The sequence below is a fragment of the Thunnus thynnus genome, chromosome 4 (genome assembly GCF_963924715.1).
Source record: "Thunnus thynnus chromosome 4, fThuThy2.1, whole genome shotgun sequence".
Classification (NCBI taxonomy): domain Eukaryota; kingdom Metazoa; phylum Chordata; class Actinopteri; order Scombriformes; family Scombridae; genus Thunnus; species Thunnus thynnus.
Window position 1 is genome coordinate 6,398,047 of NC_089520.1, and position 24,147 is coordinate 6,422,193.

The 24,147-nt window shown below is 39.8% G+C and overlaps 1 protein-coding gene across 1 annotated transcript in view; it reads right to left on the bottom strand.

Annotated features, from left to right (window-relative positions):
* The window catches only part of rims4 (regulating synaptic membrane exocytosis 4), a 55,195-nt gene extending 31,742 nt beyond the window's left edge, over positions 1–23,453 (bottom strand). Inside the window, exon 1 of the mRNA XM_067586304.1 lies at positions 22,100–23,453. Coding sequence (XP_067442405.1) covers positions 22,100–22,196 — 97 coding nt within the window. The 5' untranslated portion in view covers positions 22,197–23,453. The remainder of the gene's footprint in view (positions 1–22,099) is intronic.
* Between the last annotated feature and the right edge of the window lie 694 nt (positions 23,454–24,147).

Sequence of the window (24,147 nt, forward strand, 5' to 3'; positions counted from 1 at the left end):
TCTCAACTCCAAAACTATCTAAGTTGGAGCTTTATGAGAGTTCAAGCTCAAGCAGTTAATACGAACCAACTCTTAGCTACAGTAATAGCTAGCACTATCATTTAGCAAACTTAAATAAACTAAATGCTAATGTTGACATGTAAACTTACCAGCCGCTGCTAATGCTAGCTTAAGTATAAACCACATTTCAAGTGATCATTTTAACCCAAACCATCATCTTTCTTTAACCCTAACTAAGTGGTTTTTGTGCCTAAACCTAATCAGACCTTAACCACAGCATTTTCACACCATAAAACATTATTATAGCAAGTGAAATCCATCCCACTGAAGTTATTTTTAGTCTACATGGAAGCTACATGGAAGCTGCACTCGCATAATGTTTTTATCTTGATTGACTGTATGTTGTATGCTGCACTATGCTGTACTCCTTTGTAACAGTTTTGAAGCGGCATCTTTCGGCCCTATGGGTTGTTCTGGAGTGCAGGTCCAATGTAATCTGGTCCTCATCCGTCCTATAGAGGGCGCTGAAAACACTCATATGTCATTTTGGGAGTCACAGGAAATAGACCTATAGACACCCTCACCTGTTACATCACAATGTACATAAATGATCATACAGGGATGGCTGTGAACAGTGCTTTCATCAACTGCGATGTTTAACAGAGGCTCAGTCTTTTTAACGTTGTCAACAAATTTGCACCGCATCTTGTGAGCAACGTGCTCAATTATCTCTGCACAAGCTTTGTCAGATTTGTTGATGTTGCCAACATCAGTGCCGTTAAACTCCTGCATCTTCATAAGGGACATGAGCTTTTTGAATGACATGTGTGCTAGTTTACAAATTTAGCAGCATTTCCTGTTGAGTGGCAGCTTGTGCTATGTGACAGCAAGCCACAGTAGATACCCTGTAAATTACACTGTAATTGCATTTAAATGTTTTTAATGCTTTGGTTAAAGTACATTTTTAAGGTGTTATTTTAAAAACAATTACATAAAAATAAACCTTGCTGTGTAGATAAATAGAAAAAAAAATCTGGCAACTTTTTTGAGACCCCCCTAAAATTTTGATTTGAGATGTTCAAGGGGTCCCAGCTGTAAATTAGAGGGTCCAAGATGTATTTTGTACACTGGAGATAGTTAAATAACATCCTCCCTGAGTCAGACTAGCTGAGAGGAGAAAAAGGAGGGAAGAGAAAGAGTCATGAAATGAAGCTGAATCTCACAGCTGTGCTCTATATCTCCATGTTTTCTTTCTTAAGGATGTGGAGAGTTAAAACATTGGCATTTCTATATTTATTCCAAATCTCTACATATTTAAACAGCAACCTCTCCACCAGACGCCATTTGGTGCAGGATTTTATCCAAACCTCCTTACAGAACTGCAAATATAACACAATGGGGTGGTACATAGTGGGAATCAAACAGCTCCTAGCCTAGTCGGTGTTGGTGCCAGACTATTCGGTGAACTGGAGCATTGTACAGACTCCCTGCTCTCTCTTCAGGATGCCTTTTTCTTTTTAAACCCTTTATAAACATTCGAAACTCTCAACTTCACACATATCTAAAGCTCTAAGTGCATCCTGTGCTGTGCTGAGAGCTTGTGACGTATCCCTTCGCCCACCCATCTTATTGTAACGCTACGCTGAATTTGTCACAAAAGCTAACGAAGACAGTCAGGGTACATCTCCTCCTCTGGGTGACATTGGAAGAAAAAAAAGAAAAAGATAAAACATCATGATACATTTTAGCTTGGCCTAATTTCGCACACCAACTCTTTGGGAAAATACGTAGACATCTAAAAATGCTTCTGGGGCAGAGATACAGAACTCTTTGTAGAAGTTCCTCTTCCTGAACAGTACTGTACACATAATATCCACTGTGAGAGACCTCCTGCTTGCATTTGCCCTGATTCTACCATATCTATTAGTTCTGCAGACACTTTTTGAACATTATTTATCTGTCATTTCTCCAAGCAGCCAAGTCATCACTCCATTCCTTATCATCATTGGCTGAAACTTTTTCTTTATTCTATTCCTGGGTGAAAATGAAAGAGAGTGGTGCTGGGAAAAGGTCCAGGCCAGGCCATGCTGCACATCCAAACCTCCCAACACGTCCTCATAATTAAACCACCGCATAGGTCGATTGTACCAGGCACTCCAGAACGACCCATAGGAGCTCTTTCTAATCTGCCACATTTGTGTGTGTGCTTTCCAAAACCCTTATAAATCACTGTTATAAAATAATCATGTTTTATGATGTGGCAATGCTGTGGTTAAGGTCTGGTTAGGTTCAGTCACAAAAACAATGATCACTTGAAATGTGGTGTGGGTTAAAGTCACTACTTCCTTAAAGTTAGGCAACTTTCATCGGCATGGCAACAGTAAACACCATGGCAATCGTAGAAATGGGAAGCAAACATCAGTGTCCTGCAGCTAAGTCCACTTTTTGCCATCTATCTATCTAGCCATACATCCAAATTTGTCACGTCACATAGGCGTCATCTGAACTGCATCACTCCTCCAGGTCATAATTACTACGGCCACTAGATGGCGTCTATCGCTCGAACATCACTAGAGGTCGTTTTCGGCAAATTAATTTACGACCTATGCTGTCATATTTCTCGGGAGGAATCTCCACGGATGAATAAATGGTTAAATAAAATAAAATGGATGTACTGCAATATCCAGTGAGTGAAATTGCTCTGTCACCATCAGCCCATTCATTACAGAAAGAGAGAAAATCTGGCATAAGGTGCATGTCAGAGCGAGATATGGGAGAAAGAGGATCCTGGGAGACACTGAAAGAGTTGCATTTATTTGAAAAATGACTTTCCCTTGGAGGTGCTACAGCCGATGGCGAGCGATGACTAACGCTGGAGATGAATGAGAAGCTACCTCTTGGCACCACACACGGCAGGCAAGGCAGAACCTCGCGGGCCGGAAGACAGAGTTAGAGCTAATTACTTTATCGGTAGATAAGCAATTTTTAACCTTTCTCCAAATGAGGGGTTTTGCTGAGTACAGTATGCTATTTTTGAACACCTGGGCAGTCGGCAGAGAGAAAGCCTTCCTCAAGTACACATCAAGATAGATGCATACAGAAAGAAGTTTAAGAACCGGTTTATGCTTGATGCTGAAATGGAGATGGCAAATTGGCAGCCTGTCAAACCACACAGAGAGCATGAACTAAGCTTTTTGATTCAGTCACATCTTACTACCTCAATCCTGGACCATTCACCACTGGTCCAGAACATGTATGCCCAATGCAAAAAAAGTCAGATTCAGGTTTTAGCACCAAAAGTCTCTGTAACTGTTAAAGTGTCTGAATTATAGCTGAGAGAATTTCATTAGTTTGCAGTGGAGAGATTTATGGCATTACTAAATGCCACATTTGGAGCCTGAAAACTCTTTTAGACATAAAGTCCAACTGAAATCACATTTAATCATCTTTCTTTGCAGTCAAAAATAACATGTTTTTTTTATAAATGTATTGTTAAAAGTTTTGTATTTGAATGAAGCAAAAAGAAAATCTTAGAAATGCTCTTTTTTTGTCTCAGCCAGCTTGGGTGCAGGGGTGATTTTGACAAATTAACCTTTCTCCTCTCCAGGTCTGTCCCTCTCCTCACCTCACTTCACCTCACCCCACCTCTCCTCTCCTCTCATCCTCTCGTCTCTCCTCCAAGTCTGTCCTATCCTCTCCTCTCCCCTCCTCTTCTAGTCTCCTCTCCTCTCCTCTGCAGCTCTCTGGTCGTCGTATATACTAACATTCCTGAGCTAAGCTAGCCGTGGCACCACCTGCTAACCTGGTTTTGCTGGCCCAGTGGGTCCATCAGGCTGCTGAAGCTCTCCAGAGAGCGCTGCTTTTGTGTTTTTGAGGGAAAACTTTTATACATCCATTGTTTTGCTGTCCCTGGTGTGTCCTGTCCCTACCTGTCAACTTTGCACATCACTCACTAGGCGAGGGAGGGGTGATAGTGACAGCAGCAGGCGCTGGGGGTGACACCAGACCAGATGTGGCCAAGTGCTTGTAAGGGAAAAAAACAAAAATAAACAAACACACACAAAAAAAAATGTTCAGGGCTGGGAAAAAAGTATTCAGGATTTAAACCCTGAATGCCCAGACCAGGCATTTGGGGTTATCTAACCTACAACTTATCTAACTTAATTTAGATAAGAAGGAGACTTTAGCTGGAAAGCTAATGTGGGTTGTTGTTCAGAGTCTGGGGTTCTTGTGTAGCAGGATGCTGTCAGGCTTAGTGTGACTCTGCTCTGCCTATGATTGAACGCCACATTATCACTTCATTCAAGATTTGATTCACTATATCAAAATAAGGACTCCAGCTATGTACTCCAGCTATGTGAGTGGATGGCAGTAAGGTATTTAAGCCAAATAATGTAATTTGAAATATAACTTTCTCTATTTTGATTTCCATTTTTTATGTTTCATCCCAGTGATTAACAGAGTATATATGTATACTGTAGTAGACAAAACAAGGCAATTTAATTCCAGTTGGACTTTAAGGAGCAAAAAGAAAGATGTTACCAGTTCCAGAGAAAAAATAATGATAATAATATGGTTGTTGATCAATGACTTAACAATTAGTTAAAAATAATGCCTCTTTAAAAGCAGTTTATTTATCAAAATAATTAGCGAGTGACAGAATCCAGAAATTAAATCTTGAACTATAACAAGGGCAAAAAGTCTACATAATCCCACAGGTCATATAACATGTCAGTGTGACGTATGTAAAAGCTGTTTGTGTGTATTTGTGCACGTATGGATTGCCGTCACATGATCACTGTTTCATCCTTCCTGCTAAGGAAAATTTCCCAGGCAAATTGGAGTTGATGTTTTCCATCGTTTCCATTCAGGGTAAATGGAGTGTCCTAGTGACCTGTGGGAGAGTTATTGATCAGGCCTGCAGTTGCCAATACTCTGCTTAAACCTGTGTATTGATGAGACATTTCTATCATAAAAGTCTTCATTTATCATTGGTTCGTTAGTGACCTTTTAACCTGCTGCACTGAGGTTGAACTGCTGTAGTTAAGACATATACGCACACAGCACTTTTATGGAAGCCCATAGAGGACTTGTAAATGTTAATGATCCACGTCACTGAACATAGTGACGTCCTAACTGAAGACTACTGAAGATTACTACAAATCACAATATGTACAGACTGTATTATCCACCACTGTTCATATAAATGTGAGAAGGCTGTATGTACTGTACATAGACCATGTACGAACCTTACTGTACATACAGTAAAACCACTCACTGTATGTATATAACTTATCACACTAACCCATTCAATATTTATTCAAACACTCTTTGCACAAACACCCAACCTTGCACTATAGTACCCCAGTTTACAGAAACAGTTTTACATGTATCTATTATTTCGCCTACTTGTTTGTGTAGTTATATTATGTTTGCTTATATTTGTTCAGCTTTATTGTCCTTGTTTTGTTTGGTTGTATGCTTGCTGAATATTGTTCTTGAGCCACTAGAAACCAGAGTCATATTCCTTGTATGCATAAACATATAAATCTGATTCTGACCCTGAACCCTGAAGGTAACCACTGTTTGAGAGCCATGATTGACTTTGTAATGCTGTAAGATCATTGGCTGAGCCTCAGTCAGCCAGCTCCTTCCATCCCTGAAACCTCCTTGGGGATGTAAGCTGTTCAGTGCTCAGTGGAAGGATATGAGGACACTGACGTCAGGATGTTTATCCATTATTTACTTAAATATCTCCAGCGCATATCATTTCCATAAAAATAGATGCTTCATGCCGGTTTGATTTGAATACACCAGGAGATTAGCTTGGGAACCAGACTAATCTGTGAGCTCATGTTTTATTTGCCCTGGCAGATGCGTCTGGCCCCCCTTCCCGTTCAGACAGATTTCCACCCGCCTGGCCTGGGATGGGCCAATCACAACAGTTTATCTTAAATAGGGTGGGTTTGATATGATGGCTGACGAATGAGGAGCACTGTTGAGGCATTTTCGTAAACAACCAGATGGCTAGAGCGCTCTGTTGAATCCGCTGTCGCGACAGTATTAGACGAACTGGACGGTATATTTTCTCTAAAAGAAGAACAAACAACTGCACTTAAAGCTTTTGATGATAAGAAATTTGTATTTGCCGTACTTCTGCCAGCGTTTGTCTAGTAGTCTGTTTACATTCCCATCGCTCAGCGCTATGTTTTGTTGTTCTGATTGGTTGTAGGTCTATCAAATTGTGTCCAGAGGCATTTTGGTCTGCCCTTGTTGATAACATTTAGAAATCGAAAATGAACTGAGAGGTTCCAAACTAATTCACATTTGCTAATTGGTCTGGTTGGTGCCAGGCTACCAGGAGATTATGGTCTTATTTAAAATGTATTTTATCTGTGTTTGTAGTACAAACTCTGCTACGTTTTTTTTTTTTTAAAAAAAGGTGGTTATACACTAAATGAGACAAAGACCAACAGATAGAGAGAAAAGGGAGAAGGAGAGGGAGGGACTCCCGAGAAAAAAATCTGTCAAGAGACAAAAGGAGTCAGAATTAAAAAGAATGAGACTGAGTGTAAGTGACAGGAACGAGAGAGAGAGAGAGGAAGAAGAGATAAAGATAGAAAGAGATAAAATGAGAGGCTGACAGCATCGATAAATTGCGATAATAAAAGGGAGGAAAAGAGAAAGATGACATATTTCTACTCTTCCAAATATCAACTCCTGTGTCGCTGAAGCTATATGACAAACTTATAAACTATTTTCTAGAGAATTGTAACGCTGATATTTATCTTCATTGTGAGACAGACAGTACTCCATAAAATGAAGTGTGTTCCTCCACTGCAGTCTTAAATAGGTAGTTTATAACAAAGTAATGCAGTAGATCCCACCTGAACCTGGTATGGAGCTGCTGAACAAGCTACACTGACGGTTTCCTTCAGTTTTCATGCAAAGTTGTGCTAAATATGTATCAGACTTGTACTTTAAATTCCAGATACATTGAAGAATTGTCCTATCAGACAAATACTTGATACGTTTTGTAAATCAGCTCAACAGATACATCTTTACAATGACTGCATCTCTTTATTGTATCTCCTGAGAGTTTCAGAGACTTAGCCAAGGTGACATACTGTACTGTACTGTACATACCTGCCCAAAACACTACCACTGAAAATATGAAATCCATTTATTTAAATGCAAAAACCAATCATTTAGCTTCTGTGTCTTTACTCTTCCTTTTCCACTTGGTAATGATGACTGGACAGTTTTTCTGTGTTGCTGCAGAGAGAATAAATCACTTTAAGGTGGACCAATTCTGGTGGTGCTTCCAATGAAATAAATTTAACATGATTTTGGCTGGATCTTTGACCAAGAACACACTCCCACACACACACACACACACACACACAAAGCACTTGTGTTAGCACTCAGTCACTCTCTCTCTCTCTCTCTCTCTCACACACACACACACGGCAGAGTCCTCTATCCTCTATTATAGCTGGCACTGTGGTGATTTGTTCCCGCCAAGGTCTGTATTGAGACCGCAGGGCAGCAGGGAGGAATAACTGGTCCAGAGTAGAAGAAGAGGCTCCAACAAGAACTTTTAAAATGAGGAAAATGCCTGAGCAAGGACATTTGGAAATGAAAAGACTACTCCAAAGACTCGACTATAACAAAGACTTGATGAAATTAAAAAAGTGGCTCCAAGAGAGCTGCTGAAGCCAAGTACAAATTAAAGAAAATGGTTTCATATTGACACTAAAGGTTATTTGTAAGGACACTTTCTCCAGAGTATTAGTCAAGGCAAGGCAAATTTATTTGCATAGAACATTTCAACAAGGCAATTCAAAGTGTTTTACATAAAGCACAAAAGGCATCAAGACGGAATACAAAAGCAACACAAGCCAATGTAAAAAGACATTAAAATACAATTAAAAAGTGTTAAATTGGAAATAAAGGAAGCTAAAATAAACTACTCCAACAATGTCCAGCATTTTGCACAAAACAAAACTTCTAGACTTGACTCTAACAAGCACATTTTCTTTTTTTACAAGCAGTAACCATCACCGAAGCTCTTTTCAAAGTCGGAACACTTTTTTTTGTGGAGCACACAGCCAATTATCAAGAATCACAGCAGAGCAATGCGACATGTCATCTAATACAATAAAAGTTTTAACCGTACCAGCTGTTGGGCCGTCAGAGTGTATAAAGCACTCAGAGGGAGGTTGGATAAGGTGTCTCCACTAAATAGAGTCCCTCTAAAATGGTTCCTCCACCATTTGAGATGTAGAACACACTCCGATTAAGGATGCCTCGTATTAAAATTACAGCCAACATCAGAATCTGAAACACTTATTAACAGGTTGACACCTGGAATCTGAATGTCACAAGGTGCAAATAACAAATAAAGACCAGACTGCACAGTAAGAAGAGTACTGAGTTTGTTTTTCCTAAATAAAAAGTAACTTTTAGAAGAAATTACGTTGCGTATTTTTGTTAAATGCATCGATTTGTAGCATCGTCTTTTTTCCTTCTGTATCAAAAATCTCCATTTTAACAAGTCATTTTGTGTGTTTGAGTCCTATCTGAGATTGGAAATTGGAAAATTCTTGCAGTGTAAAAGAGATATAAAGGATGCTGGTTTAAAATGAGGCATTTATTCTGACAAAATGATCAACATGATATGAAAGTAAAACCTTTTATATCCTCAAGGTAGCTGTAGAAGTTGGCGTATCACTTTTGCAAAAAAAATAAAACAAATAAAATAAAATCCTGATATTGGCAATGAATGTCAAAAACTGTTGTTTTTTTTTTTCTAAAGTTCATAAGATCAGTTTTGGGCTCAAGCTTTTCAGTTATACATGCAGAGACCTACAATCACTTAAACTAAACTCTGAACTGTTTCAAATGTGAGCATTGAGCTGGGAGAAAATTTGGAGACACAGTTGCGAACAATACCACAACCAGGAAGTGTATCTTTAAATAAAGTAACAATGGCAGATCTCTTTAACGCTCTTTGAGCAACAAACAGAATCTTGCCGGATAATGACCAGATGAGGCAGCAGTAAGTTATAAAGTGCTGCATATGAAGAAAAGTGTCTCTTTAACTGCTCACCTCTCACCTCAGTGAGTACAGCTTTATGGCTCACCATAAACACACCTTTACTTTACTGCAACTCTGTACTGCATGTCCTCAAATTCATTTAATTAAAACTGCTGTATAAGGGAAATGTTATTTGCAGCATGCAGGTGTCATTAGAGGTAACTCTATTAAAAGTGTTAATGCACAATAATCACATTAAGAAATGACACAGGAAATAGAATTAGATGTAATGTACATCTTCACATTCACTTATTTAGCAACCCTGCAAAAAAAAAAAGAGAGGAAACATCTGGTGATTTTCAAACTTGAGGTTCATCGAAAGGTATGAGAAGTGAGATGTAAGCAAATTACAGCGGCATTAGATTCAAGATGCATTAGTATGACCCAATAATCACATCAGAGAATTACATGGACTTAATTTCATTAAAGCTTTCATGTATTTCCAGCTAAATTTCATTAGGCAACACGACACCGACGAGAGGAACATGAGTGGTATTGCTGCTGAATTGTAAGTAAGGCAGGTTCACTGTAAGTGTACTATCTTCATTGCTTTATCGGGATCCTAAACAAACATTAGAGATGAGAGATGTGTGTTCGCCCTCTTTGAATTAGCAGCGCCGCACCAATGAAACAAGAGGCGGAGGAAAAGGTGTGGTTGTCAGCCATTAACATGCATTACCTGTGATGCTGTCATAGCTTTCAGCGCAAATTAGTGCATCGCATCTCTAACAAATGATGTTTATATACTGGGAGAAAGTCATATGTATAATATCCTGGAGGAGAGGAGAGGAGAGGAGACATGAAGAACATCGTTTAAGAAGAAAAGGGCAGATGGAGAGAAGAGCTGATTATGACGGTGAGAACAGATGAGGAAGGAGAATTAGAGGAAGATACAAGAAAGAAAAGGTCAAAGTGAGAGGAAGATATGAGGAAAAAAAAAAAAGGTTAAAACAGGTCTTTTTAGATCTTTTTTTTCTCCTCTTATTAACTAATATTTCTATGTCATCCCTAACAGCCACTGGTATCAAAGCGTTTTACAAGCTTGCCGAGCAGGAAGGGAGGATTTAACGTGTCATCAGAGACAATGGGAGGTGGCTGTCAAAGCTCGGCGGATCAACACATTCAAATTGCCTTTCAGTGATTTCCTGTCATTACCACACAAAGCACGGCTGTTAACCGGCTGTGGCATTAAGAATGAAATCACACTCTCATTCATTATGTAACGGTATGTTTGGAGAGGCATTGTGGAGCTCGCAGCCGCTCCACTCGTCTGGCTTTGTCTCCGCTTGAAGCCCGCATGACAACTTGACTTCCTGCTCTCAGTTTGGTACAATGCAGCCTGTCAGGACAGTTGGGGACGATGTATTCAGCCCTCCACTTCTCTTCTGTCTTCTGACCCTTCTTCTCTTTTCTTCACTCCTATCTCTTCCTCTTCTCTTCCCTGCTAGAAACTCCATTTGGATCTCCATGTGTTCTCAGTGATCCAAAAGCTCCAGTATTAATGTGTATAAAAGGATATTAATGGTATCAATAGCTTCAAGTGAATTGCTTGCTACTGTAAATGGAGGTTGTAAAATTGAAATGTGTATAATTGAAAAATCCCCATAACAGAAATATACTGTAGTAAAGGGGCCAGCAAGCCAAACAGCTGTCTTTATCAGCTCTGATTATGAGGTGCATCAAAGAGTGTTTTTTGAGGCAGAGAGTGTGACTAGTTTGACGGATTTGACCGTCCTCAAGTCCCTTTTGGATTAATTCTTTCTATTTGTTCCTTCTATAGCACATCTCTGTGTTTATCATTTTATTTTACAGTTCAAAACACGGCTTGTTTATCTTATACTGGCTCTTAATGCAGCCCCTCAGTTCAGCCTCTGTCTGAAACAGGCTGTTTTAGCTGCTGTGTCTTTAAGGCCCCACTCTGTTATGATTGGTTAGCCTCAGGAAGCTGCCCCTCAGCAGACTTCCTGTGGCGGCTCGGGAGGCTACATAAACAACCAGTAGTTGCAAGATTTCATTTATTTTTCTCATTCTTTACTTGAAATATGAATGTCTCTATTTGATTCGTACATGTTCAGATCCGAAACATGCGAGTGGACGATGTGAACAACCTTAGCCGTTTGTGGGCATGCATGAACAATCTGACGCCATGATGAGGAGAAAGTAGAGGTAACATTGTAAACAACGCATTCAGAGCAGGCCGAAGCTTTGGCATTTTTACAAACTTTCATCTCAAGTTTTGGAGCTTTGACCATGTTTAACACAGATCATAACAGTATAAAAATAACAGAAAATCATAAAAAAGCATGTTATGTCCCCTTTAAGAATCACAGAGCATACTGTCTGACACATATTACATTATAAACACCGGGTGATGAAACTCTAATCTGTCAAACCTCTCTCTGCCGTGTGGTGCCGATGGATGATGTGCATCACTGCCTGGTGAGAAACTCTGCATTTAAAGAACAACCACAGCGATTGTTCCGGCATCACAACACAACACCTAATAACACCTTCCCTGCTGCCACACCGCTCAGTATAACAAATGAACACCTGCAGTCTTCACCTCCTCTTCCTCCCCCCCCCCCCCTCTCTGCCTCCTCCTCCTCCCTATAGAATAGACCTCCTTTCCTAGCACTCCATTTTTTACTCCTGACTTTTCTGGGTCGTCTCTTCAGCTCAGAAGCACACCAGAGACCTCTCTCTGCCGTTCTTTCTCCTCTATAACTCATATATTTGACATCGGCTCCGTGCATCTTTCCGCCTCATTTTTCACTCTATACATTACTGTAATCATATTCACAGCGTTTCTGCTGGTAGCGATCTTTTTCACTACATTATTTTTTTCATTAAAAGAAAAAACACAACTTCACAGTGTTACAAGATTTACTTCGACGTGGAAACCAGCATCTCTTTTCCTTCCTCTCCCTTTCTGTCCCTTCCTGTGTTCGGGCTCCAAGGGATTTGACAGCAGGAGTAAAGATGGAGAACCGCTGTGATGAAAGGATGGAGAGAAGGATAGGAGGGAATAGAGAGGAAAGAATTCAGCTAAGGGGGAAAGATGTAAAAAGGAAGGACGAGGGGCTAAAAGACAAGGTTAACAAGCAAGGAGGGAAAAAGAGACCTACTGAGCCACTTCAATTTTTCAATTCTCACTCCCCCCCCCCCCCCCCCCCCCCCCCCCCCCCCCGCTGTTCTTTCACCTCTATCACACTTCTCTCCTTTCCCTTCTATCCCTTCATCTCCCCTCTATGTATGTGATCTGTGATTGAGGTATGATTGATGCTCCCTCTCTCCTTTTCTTCATCCTCCTTTCTTCCTTACTTTGCTCTCTTTCCATCCTCTGATTCGTTTAAGGCTAATGTTCCAGATCCTCCCACGATAACTGACATCTCATTACCTATAGCTGCCGTTTCAATGCAATAATACCCGATGCATGCTCATACTTCACACACTTATTTAGCTGACACTCTCATTCATAACTTCTTTGACTGAAAAGCCAGGGGGTCGTGACGTGTTCGGGGGGGAAAACTGGCTTCCACCGAGGTTCAAACCTGCACTCTTTTTCTAAAGGATAGTGTCTAATCTCAGGATCACGCCTGCAGGAAGCACAGGGATATGAACAGAAAGAAAAATACACTTGATATAATTATGCAAAGTAACCTATGCACACAAATACGTCATCGGCCGTAGTTTATTACAGTTATTACAGTTTATTACACTCATTTACAAACTGTTTAATTAAAACCATTAACCTAAACTTATTGAACTTATCTTCAACATCAATTCCGCCCAAATCATCACCTCATCTAGCCGTTTAAGGAAGTGAAGGGCGCAGAGAAAAACTTCACTTTGGAAGATTTTCTACATTTTTTTTCTCTTCTTATGAGAACATTTGGTGCCTACAAGCACAGAATTACAAGAGCACACACTCTCACACAAAGAAATATAGACTCAATTAGTCTCCCCAAGCAGCAGCAGTGCCTGTTCTGTTTCTATATTAAAGATTTTCTTCCATCTGATTAATGGGAAGTTCAGAGTGAACACGTCTGAGAGATTTAAAAAAAAAATCCTCCCTAAAACACTAACACATTATTTAAAAAAAAAAAAAAGACTGCTGTTGGCAACGTACCTTTGCTTTCTGGGTCCATTTTCTTTCAGTAGTTTTGTATTTGTGTTTTGTTATCCCCAATAACATGGACCGAGTTATTTCCAGAATTAGATTGTTGAAAATGTCAGTAATGTGCAGACATATAAAGAATGTTAACTACAGTAAGTATATTACCAGTAAATATATTACATAAACATACTGTAAAAGTACAATTTTGAGTATTTCTATGTTGTGAGAATTTTTCTTTATTCTTCTTCTTTCATCTTTCATCAGCATTATGAGAGTCTGAGCCAGTGGTACATGGAGTAGATCCAACATTTTTGATTTGTGACACTTCAATGACTAATGACAGCTGTGTCTCTGAGCTAGGAGCAGTTTCCGTATCAAATTGCTTCATTTTTATTAGTTTTTGGAGTCTCGAAGTAATAAAATTCTCCAGGAAAACAGCACAGATTCGAGAAATGTCAGAAATAAAATCACATATCCTTTTCAGTGATGTCGTCTGTTTGCTTATTCTGTTAATCATTTCATGACCCCTCAGAGTTATCTTATGACTCCTTAGGAAGCCACCTGATTGGGAACCAGTGTGGGTAGAAAAATCACATATAATACACCTTTATAATGGTACCCTGGGAAGTTTTTGCCATCTAGTAGCGCTATGGGGCAATGTGTCTTAGAGTGGGGTCCACGTTTTGTTACCCCCATGTCGATGGTTTCACACTATTCCACTGACTGGCGGTTGGCGGCGGTAACATGCCAAGAAATGTGCCAAAAAAGCAGAAGACGACATGTTTCTAAAAAAAATTCTGCTTTATGAGGAAGAAAATACACTCAACACCTCAATAATAATAGACCATGATCACTATAGGGCCTGATTTTTCTCCTGGCAACACTGTGAGAGGAGCAACTTTTTACCACAAGTACTCTTCCTTCAAATACTCCTGTTCCTACAGTACAATACCCCATTCAGACCAACATGATAGCACAGGTAAAATCTACTGTGTTGAAAGGGATAAGAAACATTTTGAAAATAAAGTGTTCATGTCACTGTTGATCACAAAAAAACAGCAATCTGCTTCTTTTAAGAGCTGCCATGTCAACAGAGAGCAATACAGGAAGAAATCCATTGTAAAAGAGACACAAAGATCAGTTTCCGCACCCACTGAAGCAGGAAACTGCTCACAATATAATACAGCAGTGGGCTTAGAGTGAAAAACATGGAGCACATTTCTGAACTGGAAAACCTCGAGCTATGTTATAACTATTAGTCTCTCTGCTTTCATGTAAAAATACACAGCTGAGTTCAACAAGTAGATGCTTGTCTGGAAGTTGTCGACAAGTCTTCTAGGAAATGTAGGAAATCACTATCAGAAGAAGGGACAATGGGTTCACTAATATGTTTATTACAAAAATCAACTTCTAGGATACATTACTGTAAATATCAGAGCTTTCACAGAGATTTCTCCTTTAAGGCGGATGGATGCTGGTTGTTGTTTTGAGTCAGACAGATGAGCAGGTGGACGGATCGATGAGAGGCTGAGTGAATGTTTAATGTTTCATGTTTTACATTTGCTCCGTAATGCAGGAGAATCACCTCAGCTGTCTGTCACCCAGAGCAGTGAAATGACACCTAAGCTGATATGACACATACATAGCATGTGTGTGCGTGTGTATATGTGTTTGTGAGAGAGGGTGTTCTGTCTGCTGATCACGTGAGGAGACGAGAACCGAGAGGAAAAACAGCAGAGACAGGGATGTGAGGAGAAGCTGAGATTTGTGTTTCATTTCACTTTTTTCCTACCAAGGAGACAGTAAAAAGTAAAATCAGCTGAACTCATATTACCTACCTTTTGATTTAAAGGTCCATTAATGTTTAAGGTGGACAGAAGATGGACTTTACAATGAAAATTCAATGCTATTCACTCAGAGAATAGAACCGAAATGATTAGTGGATACGAGCTAGTTGTTGCTAAAAGTAATGCAGTCTAGACTGTTGAGAGCCTGATATGTTTTTATAATAAACCTTCTAGTTCTTTGATAATTTCATATTAAACTTGTTTCACAACCATTGTTTTTGTGATGTAATTTTTTTTTTCAGGTGTACTTTTTATCTCGTCTACTTTATGAAAAGATTTCATAAATTGTTCCCTCATGATTCAGTTTTCTATTTCTTTAGTCACTACTTTTGTATTAGTGTTGTGTCTGTCCATATTTTGTCCACTCCTTTTATTTCACAACAAAGACTGAACACTCTCACTTGAGAAATTGAAAATTTATTGTGTACAATTGAGTGTATAAACCACAATTACTCACTATATCAGTGATTACTTTTTTAAGAGGTTGTCATCTCGTCACTTACAAGCAAGTTGAAGACAGATTAGCTTGACATACAGACAGTTGACACTTAGCTGATCATATTTTAACCCATAAGAAGCCAGACCCATTTCTCCTTAAAGGAAATTTATGGGGAATATAAAACAGACCAAATGGACCACAAGGAACACATTTATGATTATTATTTTTTTGGAAATTCTACCTTCAGTGTCAAAGATCTGTAATGTAACATATATTTCATAACGATATTTCCCTAACTTGTTTTATATCAATTTGTTCAAGAAATGTGGTCAGAACAGTTTAAATGTAATACAGGACGTCTTTTTATTAAAGCATCAGAATTGTTAAATGGGTTGAAAACTACCTTTAGTAACAAAAAACTTTTTAAAATTAGCTAGTAAAATTAGCTGTCACGTTTGCTGACCAGGCACACCGCCATTTTGGAAGTGATGTCATGGCTACACAGATTCACACATTGTCACATGACATGACTGTTCAGTAGATGTTACTTAGGGACTTCATGAGTTAAAATCAAGGATAAAGCTGTATAAGGAATTTGTCACCATGGGTTCTTATGGGTTAATGTAAAATTCAGTAAATTTAGCTTATAAAAATGTGTAATTTTTACTTGTAATTGGAGACCACAGATGATTCATTTCAAGAATATGATTTATCAAAACATTCACCTGCCGTGCTCTTGTAGATTTACAGATCATATTCAGACCAACAATGCTGCCTCAACTTTTGTGGCAATGTAACATAATCCAGCAAAACACAATCAAATACACTCACATTCCTGCTAGACGTGTTTACTTTACAAATCATCAAGATGAAGGATAAAATGACTTTTCTGACATTAAGATGCTTCATAACTACATGCTGGGAATATCTGATCTAAGTCTTCAAAATGAGCTACTAAAAGTTTTATAATCCAAAATACAAACACAGAGAAACAACAGCGAGGGCTGTAGCTTATCAGGGAGCTGAAGTGCTCTAGCTTCTATTTTTATTACTTCACTTGATGTCCTGCTGCTGTAGAGCACAGATTTCCTTCCTGTCCTGTCAGTGAAGTACATTTGAATTAAATTAATTTAAGCGAGAGAGAGAGAGAGAGAGAGAGAGAGAGAGAGAGAGAGAGAGAGAGGAAGAATTAAACAAAGAGAGCGAGGGGAAAAGGAAAGAACGAGAGAGAAAACAAGAGGGAGAGTGATTAAAAGACAATTTAAGGTGGAAAGACAGATTTAACCTGCAAACAGGATTTTTTTAAACCACCGAGGGGGGAAAGGGGGCTGAGAGAGAGAGAGCGAAGGCTTGACAGAGAGACAATAAGACAGAAGAGGAGAGAGAGAGAATTAACCTGCAATCAGGCCTCTATTTAGCTGCAGTCAGCCACAATCAGCAGCCATATTAGCATTTAATTAGACTGAGAGCCACAAACCACGGCCTGCCGCTCCGCTCTGATTACCTCACACACTGCCTTCATATCTGTGTGTGTGTGTGTGTGTGTGTGTATCTGGAGACGTACCTTTGTATTTGTATGGATACATGTGCACCTAAAATCACAACTGGGTGTGTAAATGTGTGTGTGTGTGTGTGTGTGTGAGAGTGCTCTTAGAGGTTTGTGAAGGTTTATGTCTAAGTTTTGATATTGATTCGTCACGTGTTTCATGGTGACAAAAGAGCGCCGTCACGTTGAAATCTGCTCCCATGCGTTAAAAAAAAAAAATTCACACCTACATACAGGTGATGTTCCCAACATGCCGACCTTCATCAGCCTCTTCGTGGTTGGCGTCAGTAAACACACACACACACTTTGGAAGCAGGTGACAGTGTGAATTAGCTTTGGCAAGGATCCTCATGTGTGTGTGTGTGTGTGTGTGAGACATGAGTAGTTTCCCCTAAGACACCTAAACACTACCGGGATCCAATTTTCTAGGAAATCTGTTAAGTTACAAAATCTATTATGTTTCTATATGATAGCCGACAGTTTGTAATTACGTGAGGGTTTTTTTTTTTCCTCCTCCTCCTCTGGGACACACACATGCTCAGAGAAGCACAAACACAATTAAACTCATTCTACTTCCCCATTTTAAGGTGACATGCTAGGCGAAGCTTACAGTGAAGATAATGAAAAATTAAATGATGGGAAGTAACATCAAACTGACATCAAGGACACGAGATGTGACGTTTGAAAATGTTTCCACCTGCTTATTATTATTTGCTGTGTTTACTTGGTGTCTAAGAAACCTCCAGTGTGCAGTGTGTGTTTCTCAGGGACGCTGGCTGCTGAACAGATCAAACCACTTTTTTTCTTATTGGATAGTTTCATAACTCCACTGTTCACCGGATGAAGCCGTTCTAGCTGGAGTGTTGATGTCCACCAGCTGTGTGAGTGGATTATCTCTCTGCTCTTTTTTTCCGCTCTGTTATCTTTACACAGTCTGTTACTTGTGAATGTATATAAATGTCTATATTTAATGACAATTTACATAAAATGTGTATTTAACGATGCATTTTATTTGTGTATATAGCTTGGTTTCCATCCAAATATAATGCAAACTTTAATGGAATTTCCAGAAAATCAGCAAAAAAAAAATAAACCGCGTCTCCATCCACTGATGCTATGTGAATATTAGGAGTTGGTTCATCAAGATAAACAGCTGGTGGCACTAATTTCCCAGTTGGGGGCCATTAAACCATTGCAGAGGAAGTGGGTGTAACAAGATGACATCATAACAAGAGCACCAGTCAAACCTCAAACAGTGAAAAAAAACAATGTAGAAACCATGATGGAAATATGGCATTTAAGTTTGGTTCATATATTAGCATTACGGACTCCTCATGGCTCCACATAGATCTGATGTTTTCATCTCTTCAGCAGAAGTTTCAGTGGATGTTTAAGTCTGATGTTTCATGTACCTCATAATTTCTTTGCTGAGTCTGTTTTCATTGCACTTTGTTGCACTTTTCCACCTCAGCCAAGCGCAAAAACTTTTTCACCATATTTCTGGATTTTTCCTGACTTTCCACTCATGTATTTTCATGTGCAAATTGAAAATACCATTTAAAACAGGTGGATGGAAACGCACCTACTGATTTTGTCTTCACACATTTACAATAAAATTTGCTCTTCTCGTTTGTAAGTACATAACGAGAGAGCAAAAGGAAGGGAGACGGAGATTATTTTACTGCTGCTAACACACACGAGTGAGGAAACACGGTGTGAGGTAGCACGATAATTAAAGTGTGTAAAGTACAGCCACAAGGCATCTTAATGAAATGTAATGACACGTAATGAAACATGTATTCAGTATGCTTGAAAGGCATGAAAAATGCCGCCAACACAACTCAAAACCTTATTCGAAAATGTGGCTGCTAAAGATTGAACACATTCAGACATCTGCTTACGATAATAACCACTTTGTTTAGACCGCAATCGTTCCTTTACATCTGCAAGGAACGATTCCGGTCATGATTAAAGAAATCAGATGGTTTGTTGGCCCTTCCGTCCACCCTGACCTCCTCCAGACTAACGTCACCTGACCTGCCTCCTCTGCTCCAGATGGACAAGAGTTATAATTCTTATGGCCGCTAGAGAGCTTTGTCATTTAGTCAATTCTACCATCTGAAACAGGTCACAATCATTTTCTTCTCATATTCTTCCCTTTATCAGGTTTATGTCTCATTAAGAATCTTATTGCATAAACATAATTACTTACCGACATCTGTGTGTGTTGCTGAGAAGTGGCAGGTGTAAGTGGTGTGCTAAAAATGAGCTAACCTCTCAGTACTTTGGGGGAAACGGTTTGGTTAAGACTGATCTGCTCCAAGTCTTGGACTGAAAATTACACTGATTTGCTATGTAAATAATGACAACAGGTGGTTTCAGCCGAGCAGACTATTTGGTCTCTTTTACCAACAACTTCCAGCTGTGTGAAAACAATCACATGAAATACTGCTGACCATGCTGTAGCTTTTGTTCTCTCATGTTTTTTCATACGGTTATTATGGAAATGTTGGCGAGGCAACAGCAACGCTTAAGTTCTTACAATCAAAGCAAAGAACGACCTTAAGGATAGGAGAGGGTTTTCTATACAACTCTGATGGCCATGCCCAAATTTAACTGTTAAGGGACCTCATGCAAGCAAAGATTTGCTGTTGGGCCCCTACTGTTCCCCTCTGTGCAATGTGTACGTCCCCTGTTGCTTTCAGTTGTCCCCATTAAGTCCAGAACCAGTGCTCCTATGCTAAAGAAATACTCAATTTGTGTTACTTTTGCAAACACAATTTCATTAGGAATATGTGTCATATGAGCACTGTCTAAACTGAAATAACACTCTTAAACTAGATTGTGACACCGAGTCCTTCTACAAGACATGCCCACAAACATAGCTAATAATGCAGGACCCATTGATACTTTAGTGGTGCAAAAACCCTTTACAAGTTGTAATTAATTACATAAAATTACCAGAACCACATGACACACAGTCATCATGCCTTTGGTGGCCATGTTGGATGTTCTGTTGTGAAGCTTCGCTCCACTAGCGTCTGTAACTCAAACAGTTTTATCAATGAGCCTCTTTTACATTTATATATCAGTGTGCTGTGTCCTGTAACCACACCCATCAGTGACATCACAGTGTACTGACACACCCGGGAGTACACTTTAAACCACTGGAAGTAAGAATCAGTTTATTTCTCACCACTTGCAAGACCAAAGTTATTGGTGAGTCCAGGTTACTACAACTACAACTATCAGTCATTTGTCACTGTAATGTGTCATGTTAGCTAGCTACAACCATCAGTTGTCTCCCACTGTGACGCTTGATATAACAAAGGTGTAAAGACGCACCTTTAAAACAACATTTGCATTATTTCTAAATATTGAAAATGTCAGTTGATAAGCTTACAATGTATAAAATATAGAACGTGTTTTCTGTGACCTATTTAAAGTTAGCTTATACATACATTAAAACCTGCAAACACATTCTGATCAAAACGTGTTATTTTTCCAGAGATACTTTCATACAGAGGGTGTACTTTTATCCTTTGCATTCATTACTTTTATCAATTTGTATGGATAAGACAATCCAGTGCTACAGTTAGGATTAGTACGGCAGGAAACCAGGGCTAATGTTATGTAGCAATAATACCACTTCAGAGCAAAATCAATTACATCATCTGATGCATCCACTTTGAGGAAATACTTGATCCGAGCGACAATCTCATCATAGAAAACCTGACATAACCACACAGGTGCGCAAGGCTCTCCCTCTCTCTCTCTCTCTCTCTCTCTCTCTCTCTCTCACTCTGTCTCTCTCGTACACACACACACACACACACACACACACACACACACACACGTACACACACATATCAACAACACATCAAACTTGGTCTAATTTTGCCATTGTTTTACTGACTTAACTCATCTGATTAAAGGGGACTAGAATAACCAGTATATAATAGGAATATAATAAAATGTTATTTTTCAATATACCAGAGCTAATAACACACATGACACATGCTTTTTGTGGAAAGATTTGAGCACAATTGGAGACAAAACCCACCAAAATTTAATGGTGCTTAAACCCAGAAACAAGGGAACAACATGCAATTTGTTGCTGTGGATGAAAATAAAGACAGTCTCACCATGCAGAGTCTAATATGACCAGATGTATGATTACATGTATGTAGCACATAAATACAGCCATACATGTATGACAGCATGCAACACATACAGTATATACTGGACACACACACACACACACACAGTGATGTATTTAATTTTGCTAAATACCAACATTATTGACTAAGTGGAAATCTGCCTGTAACTGACATGTGAGTGGCTTTTTTGGGCAACAATTTAATAGTAATATGTGTCCTGTCAGTGCTAGCTGCAACTAACAAATATCATTCAGTATTATTTAATCTGTCTATTATCTCTTTAAGTAATAGATGAATCATAAAATGCACATCACAGTTTCCCAGAGCCAAACTTGACATCTTCAGATGATTTGTTTTGTCCAACCAACAAAGATACCAAACATATTAACTGTTTTAATTCTATAAAACAGAGAAAAGCCACAAATCATCAGATTTGACAGGCTGGGACCAGAGAATGTTTGGTATTTTTGCTCCATAAATAAATGTATTATCAAAATTAATGACAATTCATTTTCTGTTGGTCAACTAATCTATTAAACTGTTTCAGCACCACTGGCAAGTCTCATTGGATCATTTTACATATTATCACATAAAAATGTAAACTTTGGGTTTTGAAACATCAGCCGAGATAAATAGTAAACACTAACAGTATACAAGGTTTTTCCAGGACCTACACATGTTGAGAGGTGATTTAATGAATGAGACTGTTTTACATAACACACTGACGTTCGGAGGGAAACATCAGTTTTCCAACAGACAGGTGACAAATAACATGTGCCTTGTGTCCTATGTTTTATGTATGGCTCCATTAATTTTATTGTGGTTGTGTGTGCTTGTGTGTGTGTGTGTGTGTGTGTGTGTGTGTGTGTGCATATGTCATCCCCACTCACCCCCATCGTCCTCGTCGAAGGAATTCATGCAGGGGAAGTAGATGGCCAGGGCCTCGAAGGACGCCGACAGGCTGATACGGCTCTGCGATCGCTCCATGTAGAGGCCCGCCGTCGGGCCCGGGTCGGCCGGCTTGGCCAAGCGCGGCTGGGCATTCTTCACGCGGAGTACGGCTCGCGGCGTCTTGGATGGCTGTCAGCTGCCCCCCACGGCAGATCCACCTCACCCCGAAAAGAAGAGTCAAACGAGAACCCCGAGACGCTCACACCGACTCAAATCGGTGCAAAGAACTCTCAGCAAGTGGTGGCAGAAGTTGACGTCAAAGAAAGATTCTGATGTTGCTCTTTCTCCGTGTGTTAGGTGAAATGCAAGCTCCTGTGGTGCGAAATGATCCTAAGAATACAAAATGTGAAGATATGTCTCTGTTATTAGCTCACTTTTGATGAGGTGAACTGTTCTAATGAATGATATCTTTGCTTTTTGCTATTTTTAAACTATCTGTGACTGTGCATAGCAGAGTTAAATCTCTCTCTTCCTGTCATCTTCTGCTCCGGTGTTTTTATTTTAGTTTTGCTTCCGTTCTCTGGCAGATGCTCTTGTACATCCTCCTGTTCATCCCTGTCTTGTCCTCAGAAGTCTAGGCGATAGTCTGGTGGACTTGACTAGGTCTTGCCTGCTTCTTCAGGCTGATAAAACCAGATCTCGCTCTTTTTGTTTCACAGCAAAACTCCCTGAACTCTGCCCTCTGCATGTCAATCTAACACCCCCCCCCCTCCTGTTTATGCATTCACAGCCGGGATGCCTGGTCTTCTTCAGATCCCAGTAAAGGAAGGAAGACGGGAGGAGACACTGGTGGTGGAGGTGATGTTGACGCCCATCTTGAAACGTGTTGCTCTCCGACCGAATCAAAGCTTTTCCTTTCTGTCGCACGGCGTTGTCATTTCCTCATTCTTTGACACAGCGAAAGCATTTCTCTCACACAGACAAACTGACTTTCAAAACCTAGGAGACGTCAGCTGCAGGAGCTGTTGCGAATCTGCTTCGTTTTCCAGATCGGCTGGGAGAGCATCAGTTGCAGCAACAATTGCAACTGAGGGCAATCTGTTGCTTCTGCTTTGCTCTGAATTGTAATGCAGTTACTGTTTTGTTGTTTGCTGCTGTAAATCTTCTCAACGCTGCGCTGCTGTCAGCCAGGTTTGCTGTCTCCTTCTCTCCTCCATCGGTCCTGTGTCGCTCCGTTGCCGTGCCGATGCTCCAATGACTGTCTGCTCCTAAGATGGGAAAGGACAGAGAGAGAGAGAGAGAGAGAGCGAGTGAGAGAGATGATGAGAGAGGGAGAGAGAGAGAGAGGCTGTACTGTTTAACAGCTTGTGTCTGACTGGACTCATTCAGTGGCAAGCTGTGAGGAGAGCGAGAGCCGGGGGGGGGGGAGAGAGGGAGGGCAAATGGAAGACTGTTGCTGGCAGCCCGGCCAATCAAAATCCGGATGAGGGAATATGGGTGTGGCTTGGGGACCGTGGAGGCAATGCAGGGCAGGACAAGTTTACAATGTCTCTCCCTCTGTCTCTCTCTCTCTCTCTGCATCTACTTATGTCTCTCAAAACCAGTGGTCAAAAATAGGGCTGCAACTAATGATTATTTTCATTATCGATTAATGGATTATTTGTTAAGTCTATAAAATGTCAGAAAATGGTTAAAAATTTTGATCCAGGGTGCAACCTAAAATGTCACAACCCAAAGTTTACTACCATAGAGGATTAAAGAAACTAGAAGGTAGAAACAGTTTTTCATTTTTCTCTTTTAAAAGAACTCAAAATGATGAATCGATTATCAAAATAGCTGGTGATTAATTTTCTGTCAATCGACTTATCGTTGCAGCTCTAGTCATAAAACCAAGCACAGATCATAAGAAATACATGGAATAAAAGCCCAGAGAGGTTTTCAAAAGCTGAACAATGTCTTTCCTTGAGTCATTTTAATGCAGAATATGACCACAAATATGACTATGTGTTATGTTTGAGGCAGAAAATGAAATTAAAGACCCGAAAAG